The sequence below is a fragment of the Chanos chanos genome, chromosome 2 (genome assembly GCF_902362185.1).
Source record: "Chanos chanos chromosome 2, fChaCha1.1, whole genome shotgun sequence".
NCBI lineage: Eukaryota > Metazoa > Chordata > Actinopteri > Gonorynchiformes > Chanidae > Chanos > Chanos chanos.
In genome coordinates, this window is record NC_044496.1 from 29,422,139 (window position 1) to 29,430,650 (window position 8,512).

The 8,512-nt window shown below is 42.2% G+C and overlaps 1 protein-coding gene across 1 annotated transcript in view; it reads right to left on the reverse strand.

Annotated features, from left to right (window-relative positions):
- si (sucrase-isomaltase) overlaps positions 1 to 8,233 on the reverse strand; it is a 33,835-nt gene extending 25,602 nt beyond the window's left edge. Inside the window, exons 1-8 of the mRNA XM_030794448.1 lie at positions 8,113 to 8,233; positions 7,273 to 7,382; positions 7,014 to 7,134; positions 6,699 to 6,808; positions 5,182 to 5,333; positions 2,042 to 2,213; positions 1,729 to 1,828; positions 541 to 653 (exon numbers count right to left, since the gene is read on the reverse strand). Coding sequence (XP_030650308.1) covers positions 541 to 653; positions 1,729 to 1,828; positions 2,042 to 2,213; positions 5,182 to 5,333; positions 6,699 to 6,808; positions 7,014 to 7,134; positions 7,273 to 7,382; positions 8,113 to 8,233 — 999 coding nt within the window. The remainder of the gene's footprint in view (positions 1 to 540; positions 654 to 1,728; positions 1,829 to 2,041; positions 2,214 to 5,181; positions 5,334 to 6,698; positions 6,809 to 7,013; positions 7,135 to 7,272; positions 7,383 to 8,112) is intronic.
- Positions 8,234 to 8,512: the final 279 nt, after the last annotated feature.

The following is an 8,512-nucleotide window of genomic DNA, read 5'->3' on the forward strand; positions in this document are numbered from 1 at the left end:
TCCTTCACTCTCTCATTCACTCATTTACTCTCTCATTCACTCATTCACTCTCTCATTCACTCATTTACTAATTCACTCTCTCATACACTCATTTACTAATTCATTCTCTCATTCACTCATTCACTCTCTCATTCACTCATTTACTCTCTCACTCACTCATTCACTCTCTCATTCACTCATTTACTAATTCACTCTCTCATTCACTCATTTACTCTCTCATTCACTCATTTACTAATTCAGTCTCTCATTTACTCTCTCATTTGCTCATTCATTCTCTCATTTACTCTCTCATTCACTCATTTACTCTCTCAGTCACTCTCTCATTTACTCATCCATTCTCTCATTTACTCTCTGATTTACTCATTCACTCTCTCATTTACTCTCTCAGTCACTCATGTATTCTCTCAGTCACTCTTTCGTTCACCCATTTACTCTCAGTCTCAGTCACTCTCTCTCTGTCTGTATGTCTCTCTCTCTCTCTCTCTCTCTCTCTCTCACACACATTTTTAGCTTAATATTTTCTCCTCTTTGACTTCTCACCTCGGTGAACTCCTGAGTGAGCTGTTCAGGGGTGTCGGCCAAGAGGATGTAGAAGTCCAGCACACCGCCGATCGTCCTGTAAGTGATTGCAGGTGCAGGCTGCAGTGTCACCTCTTCAGATGATCACCAAATGAGAGAGAGAGAGAGAGAGAGAGAGAGAGAGAAAGTGCAGAATTAGCTGGATGAGCAAGCATGCTCTCTGAAATGTGTGAGTAAATAACCACTGGGACGGTGCTGGTGCCCGTGCCGGTGCGGAGCCAGCGCTGCCTTGGTGCCTTTTGCGAACCGGCCCGGATTTCCACAGGACTGGGAAGCGAACGCTACGTAGAAAAAGTTTGGGTAATTTCCGTGGGGAAAAAATAATGTCAGACAGAACGCATCTGCTTGCTTTATAAATTTACTTTTACAATAGGCTTCCGCACAGTGAAACACCTCGCGAATTTTGCCCTAAAACTTTTCACTCTGGGGCAAAATTTGTGAACATAGTAAGTCTGTCACCTAGCTCAAAAGTTTAAACGAGTGTTTAAATGAAGGTCGGCAGTGGTCTATTTGCACCAGCCAGAGCCGAGGGAGAGAGAGAGAGAGTTTTTTCTTTCGCTCTGGGTCCGACTACGTTTGTGTAACATGTAAACAACAGCCCATGTTGATGTAGATACAAATTGTTGCCTATACATCTTTTAATCATATACATATTTTCATGCTATATATAGTCTTTACATTACCGCTATCTTGGTCAGACTTTTTATGTTACTCCCGCCTCTCTATAGAACGTCATGTACCAAACACATCAAACGCTGAACTGATTCGTTCTCGCGTGGTTTTTATTTGCATAGTCCCTAACGTCAGCGTTTCCAACTTTTAGGACCAGCAATTCTGCGGTGCAGTGCCAGTGCCAGCTTTTTGGCACCAGCACCAGTATTTTTCAGTGGAAAAGCACGGCCCCAGTGCTCGATTAGACACCGGCACCGCGTCAGTGGAAAAGGGGTCATTATGCCTTCAGATCAAAACCCACCTGATCTCCACTGACACAGTGGTCACATGCAAAAGCACTTTGGCTCTCAGATGTCAGGGCCAAACTACACGTGTCACATGTATTCAAGCGCGCACGTGCGTGTGTGTGTGTGTGTGTACTGGAGTTTGTCAAAGCCCACTGAGACGTGTGTGTTGAATGAGTTTAGCATCACTTACCCATAGCATTGCTGTTCATGAGAAAAACGCCAAAGGATTTCCCTTGGTTGTCTTCCAGGCAGGTGAAATAGGGGTAGTGACCATAGAGATTGTGAGTACCCTGGTGATGAAACCAACAGTAAGCACTTTCATAAAAATACATCTTGACACATAGGTCTAGGTGAATTCACTTTTTAACCATTTTTGACTTTCAGTTACTCCAGACTACCGAATACGTAGGACTGCAACATTAATATAATGTGTGTGTGTGTGTGTGTGTGAGTGAGAGAGAGAGTGCGTGTGTGCGTGTGTGTGTGTGTGTAGTCTTACTCACTCCGTTAGGGAAAGCGTCCCTGGTGAAAATGGGCCAGGTCCTCCAGTTGAGATCATGGCGGAAGTTCTGGTGAACGTGCTCTCCCAGACCATAGATATTCTCAGAGGGCAGCTTGCTAGAGAGCTGCAGAAACTGATCAGCAAACACCAGGGGGCCCATGGTGGTGTCAAACCTGAAGGACATAGAGGGACACATCAAATCACACACACAGTCCACAGAAACCACACACACACTGCCCAGTGCTTTTTCCTGGTCGCTGTCATGTGAGTAACAACAGGAGAAGGGTTATACTACACGTTTTATGATCATGACTCCACATGAGATCTGGGCAAACAAGCTGAGCTAATTACTACATTGTTATCAGCTCGAGTTCATGTGAATATCAGAGAAAAAATGTGGGGGAAAGAAAGGGAGTGAGAGGGAGGGAGAGAGAGAGAGAGAGAGGGAGGGAGAGGGAGAGAGGAGAAGGGCAAAGACAGTTATTGAGATCAATAAATAAACAAAACGTCTCTCCATGTTCCTTAAACAGCCAAGAACATCCTCTAATTCCTACAGCCTAAGACTGTGCTCACACTGAAGAGAAAACAATCAAAAACCACCAACCAGTGAGGAGAAACCAAGGACTGACACCAGTAAGCATGGCCAGTAAAAAGCATGCTCTGTGCACCAGCCAAAGCAGGCTAAGTCTACCCATAATGCCTTACCAGCTAATCTACACGTGTTGCACACATGATGTACCAGAGAACGCACTGCATAATAACACAACCATATCACCCTCCCTTATCTTTAGAGCAGTCTAATGACATAGATAATCATCAAAAGGTAGTTACAGCTGTGGATTTCACAAGAGCAATCCTTCGAAGATCATTAAACGTACATAACAGAATGTTTAGTCTCAAATAAAAAAACAATCCCTCTACTGGGCTTCATGGTGGCTCAGTGGTTAGCACTGTTGCCTCACAGCAAGAAGGCCCTAGGTCCTGTGTGGAATTTGCATGTTCTTCCCATGTTTGCATGGGTTTCCTCCAGGTGCTCCGGTTTCCTCCCACCACAAAGACATGCATGCTACGATTAGTACTCCTATCAGTGACCTTGACCACTGGCAAAAAGTTCTGGAGTTGGGCCCCGGGTGCCGGCGGCGGCAGCTACCCACTGCTCCTAGCTCATAATGCGCGTGTGTTTGTGCTCACTAGTGTTAGAATGGGTTAAATGCAGAGGCTGCATTTCACTGCGCACTGCTCAGTGTGTGTGTGACAAATAAAGTACTTATACTTCTACATATATACAGTGACTGGATAATGATGGCAAGAATGATACTAATTACTCATTTGTAAACTAGGGTTCAGCCCACATGAGTGACAAAGAGCTCTCTCTCTCTCTCACACACACAGACATTCAAATAAACATTAAAAAGGTTTTAATTACACAGCCAGTTTTAGAGAATTAAAGACTTCCATAATGACATGGTAACTGTCAGACTGTCTACTGACTGACATCTGTATAATCAATCTGTCTAATAAGTGACAGTGTGCAGGCCAAATAAACCTCACTATTCTCTCTTTCTGTCTTTAAACAATAAGGAGTAACAATGAAAGCATTGTTCAGAGACGGTAAGGTATCAAATCCGACGTGACATTTGTGTTCTCAGAATGACCTCCAGTAAGCTGCTCCCTGAGTGGTGTGAGAGAATGCACCAAAATATCTGCAAAAACCAAAATATCTGCAAACACAATTTACATTCTGCATGTTTTGCATTTCTATAAGGCAACTGAAAGAACGAAAAGCTGATAAACCCTTTGGGAAAATTACCATGGGAGTTTGCATGGAAACATTGGGCCTCATTCACCAATACCTTTCTACTTTTTTTCTTAAATTTGTTCTTGGGAAAGGTCCTAAGAAAACACTACATCAGATTCGCAATGTGTTCTTAATCCACAGAATTGTTCGCACCTTTGTTCTTATAATGATGCATCCCATTGTCCTCGTAAATTGAAAACGCATGCCAGTTATTCCCAGTTAGCACAAGTAAATGCCCTGCCAATCCCCATAAAAGGGCATGAGACTGCAGGGCCATGTGCACACACAGAAATCTATGGAGGCCTGTTTCAGCCACATTAAAAAAAAAGTTTGCTTACTTGCTACTTTATGTCTTGGAATTCTGACTTTATTTCTTGCAATTCTGACCTTTTTTTCTCGCAATTCCGACTTTTTTCTCACAGTTCTGACTTTATTTCTCGTAATTCTGAGTTCTTTTCTAACAACCAACAAGTAGCTTGAGCCATCACTTCCGCCCCTGCTTTAATGGTTTAATGTAATATGCGTACAGTAGCAGACAACAGCGAAGGCTACGATGGCAGCATCTGCTCTGTCCAGGTATTTTAATATTTATCCATATGGAAAAGTAATACTGACTGATTCTCACACACCCGCTTTACAACCTCTCTGGTTTCAGATGGGATAACCCATCAGTAATGTGTGTAAAACTACTGCCCACTTATCACAGTCTTCATCAACTGTTATATTCTCCTATTGCTCTTTTTGTTCATTGTACAAAAGTCTGAATAAATATGCACTATATTCTGGAGTGTTACATGAAGTGTTAGTGTAGTGTTTATTTATTTATTTTAAAAGACTGTAATGCTTTGTAAAATAATGAGAATAATTATTAAAAATAATATAAATGATAAAAAATATTTTTGTAATTTAAATCATATAATATTATACAACTGTAAAATTGAAGAAAATGCAATAAACAGTTTTTTTGCACAAACATGTCAGCCCTCAAATGAGCGTAAGTGTGCTCTTGAGAGTGCGTAGATTCTGTTCTTATCTAAGAACAAATCCCATATTAGAAAACATTGGTGAATGTCAGAAAAACTGCATAAGTGGGTTTTAAGAGGAAATTTCTTCTTAAGAATGGTTGGTGAATGAGGCCCATTGAGTTGTATGTCAGTTCAACTGAAGCTGCATGAAATTTAGTTTCAGTGACACTAATATTAGGAGAGCAGTGGCATGTTCTAAGTCCAGAATGTTCCGGTGTTGTTTCCTGTGTGTAAGGGCTGTGTTTATTTCTATCTGAGCATTTAAAGAGCTGTATAAAGCTACGATCTGGAGAGAATGCAGGATGGGTAGACACTCACAGGATTTTTTTGTTGGACGCTCTGCGCACTCTCACACCAAAAGGGTTTTCCAAGAGCTCAAACTCATAGTTGGGGGCTCCAGTTAAGGGAGTGGTGGGAGGCTTTACATGCTCATGTGGCACTTCAAACCTGGTCTTCTCAGCATCTGTGATCTGTCAAATCAACAACAGTTATTTGTAGAGATGTCCCAATCAAGTTTTATTATTGAGTATCTGCCGATACCGAGTCCCGATCCGATACTTGTATTTTCCTGGATACGTTTCAAGTACGTTAAAGGTATTAAAATCAATTCAGTGTATATGCTTAACAACTGATTAACAATGTATTAAGAAAAAATTGCCTGCATCCAACTTGTTACTTAATTTTTCTGAATTTGTCTGTAATGTAGTGTTGAGAGGGTAGGGCGTACCGTGGCTCCAAAAGCTCCATAAAAGACGGCGACAATCTGAGGTGCGTTCAATTTGCAAAGAAATCAAACATTCGCGAACATTTTCAAACAGTTTTTCGTTTGCTTTGAGTTCACTGCGAACGTTTGTGAACACACGCTAACGGTAGTGCTCGGCGAATAAACATGGATGGTGGACTGAGGGAGATGTGTGCCCAGATGGGAGTTATACCAGAAAATATACGAAAATGTTCGATTTTATTTAATTTTCTTACAATAATTCAAGTGGTTAACTTGTCTGTCAGTTTCGTTGGTGCTTTTTCTTAAAGCCTCTTTCTGTATGCTATTGTTATCAGTCCGTAGCTTTAGTTAAGCGACTGTGGTCTAGTTTAGGCTAACTCACATACATTACATACAGCTACAGCGTTAGGTGTTTCAATTTTGAAATTTTCGCCTCAGTTTGCCGAACTTGAAAGTACCTCTGTATTCGCTACCACAGCGATGGGCTGGTCATCCAAAGCGATTGATTCAATTACCCTCTCGGTCATCTTTTTGGCCTTCTCGCTGTCTCGAGGAAATTTCTCTCTCCTTTTAAATGTATATCCTCCAATATGTGTTGCTTCGGAGCAGCCTTTGCCCGTTACCTGAGTGAACTCACTGTATTTCGTTGAGTGCTTATTTTTTAAGTGCTGTTATCAAAGCGGTAGCAGCCTATTGAACCTCCTACCGCATCGCGAAATGCTCGCATTACAAACATTACAAGTGGCTGCTGGACTGCTTTCGTTTCCTAATTTAAAATATTTCCACACTGCAGACATTTTAGCCGCGTCTTGCCACAAATTATGCTCTCCGTTTATGACACCTGTGTGACAGCTGACGTAAAACAAAGGCCAATCACTTAAAAAATGCCTTGATCGGCCATACCGATCTTTGAGATCGGATCGGGACATCACTAGTTATTTGTTTACTTATTTGTTTAAAGTTTGAGAAATGTAATGTGGTATATTCCTAAAGATTCACTGTGAATGAGTGTGTGTGTGTGTGTGTGTGTGTGTGTGTGTGTGTGTATTTGTGACAGTGTATTTGGGTGTGTATGTGTCTTTATGCATGCATGTGTGTGTAGTAAAGAGACCTTGAATCGGAAACGGTTTTTGGTCTGCATCCAGGCATGGAATGTCAGTTTGGGAATGTCAGCTCCAAACAGGGAGGGGGCATTCATTCTCTCCAAGGTTGCCATCATATCTGCAGCCAAAAATCAAAAGAGAAAAGAGTGAATGATATTTGAATTTAAAAGTTAAGGAGAAGAAAACTTTGAACATTGAACTTCAGAGCTAAGATCAAAGTCACCTCCCTGAGTGGACTGATGAATTTCAAACTATCAGCTTTGAGTTTGATTGACATTGGAGCAGAGAAGATAGTTTCTGTCTTATCATATAGTTAAACTCACGCGTGTTGTCCGGAGTTTGTTTGCTGACAACTTTGTAGCCATGATTTTTGGAGAAGAAGCACCAGGGAATGTTGGTCTCATCTCTTGGACTCCAACAGCAGCCTCTTGCCTCACATCGTTGCTATGGGGACAAGACAGGAAAGGTCAGAGAGAACAGGCAGGGAAATCTGAGTTTTCCCAAATGACTCAAGACTTGGAACTGTTTTCCATCTCTATTACAGTATTTGCCAAACCTTTCAGCTTTGATTTGGACTCTTACCTGGGAAGCACCAGGTTCTGGGAAACAGTCCACTCTCTCAGCCAGTGCGATGTTAGGGCACTCGATATTGATTGGTGAACTCGTAGTTGGATCCGTTGGATGAGTTGGATCTGTTGGATCCGTTGGATGAGTTGGATCTGTTGGATGAGTTGGATCTGTTTGATCTGAGTGCCGTAAAAAAGCCAGATTTCCCCAAGCATCCCAACCCACTGACACTGTCTATCAAACCTGAAAGCACTGCTCAGAATGGGCGGGACATATGTTTTTTTTTGTTTATTTTTTTTTCTCTAACCTCAACCATGTCTGTCCAGGTGTCTGAAGGTCAGGCCAAGTTGTATGAAAATTAGTCAGGGAACACTCCCCAAATTTCTCAGGTCATAGTTAGGATATTTGACCTCTGTTGAAGCAGTATATGAGGGCTGAGATTTCTCAGGCCATATTTAGAGCATTTGACCTCTGTTAAAACAGTGTATGAAGATGGAGAGTGACAGCTGTCATAATCGTGTATTCTATGGGTTTTGGTAGACAAGCCATCTCTGTTCCAGCTGCCCGGAGTCCTGCTTCAATCTGTGTCCTTGACAAAAGTGGGGGGTATTGGGCATAGCTTAATTAAGTTTCCCCGCAGCATGTGCAGGCCATGAATGTATCCTCAGAACACACCTCACTCTGTTAGTGGCCGTGGTTTACACTATCAGTGGCTGTGGTTTCTCTGTCAATGGGTGTGGTTTACTCAGTCAGTGGGTGTGACGTTGTCAGTGTGTGCGGGGTATTGTTGTGGTGTTTGTGAGGTGTATCTGAGACAGTGAGCTGTATAAACGTGTGCGAATGTGTGTCACTCACCTTTAGTTACAGCTGGCTCTCCTGTGGCCATGAGAACTATCAGCACCACCGCAACCACTGTCACCATTAGAAACAAGACCATGAGAACAATCTCCAGTCCGGAGAACTTCCTCTTCCCCATCTGTGTCAGAGAGAGCGAGAGATCACATTTAATTATCACATGGCACATTGTTTTACAATCACACACAAGTGCCACTGATTATGCCATGGTCAAATGTTAGAATGTTTACAAGCCAGAAACACAGAAATGCACAGAAGCATTGCAGCAGAGAGATTCAGAAACTAATGGTGTGGCAGAGAGTGAGGGTACAATCAGACTGGATGACTGGAAACAGCTAAATGAAAGGTTAGCGAAGTGCAGACTCACAGACAACAAACAGGTATTACACAGACATGGCTC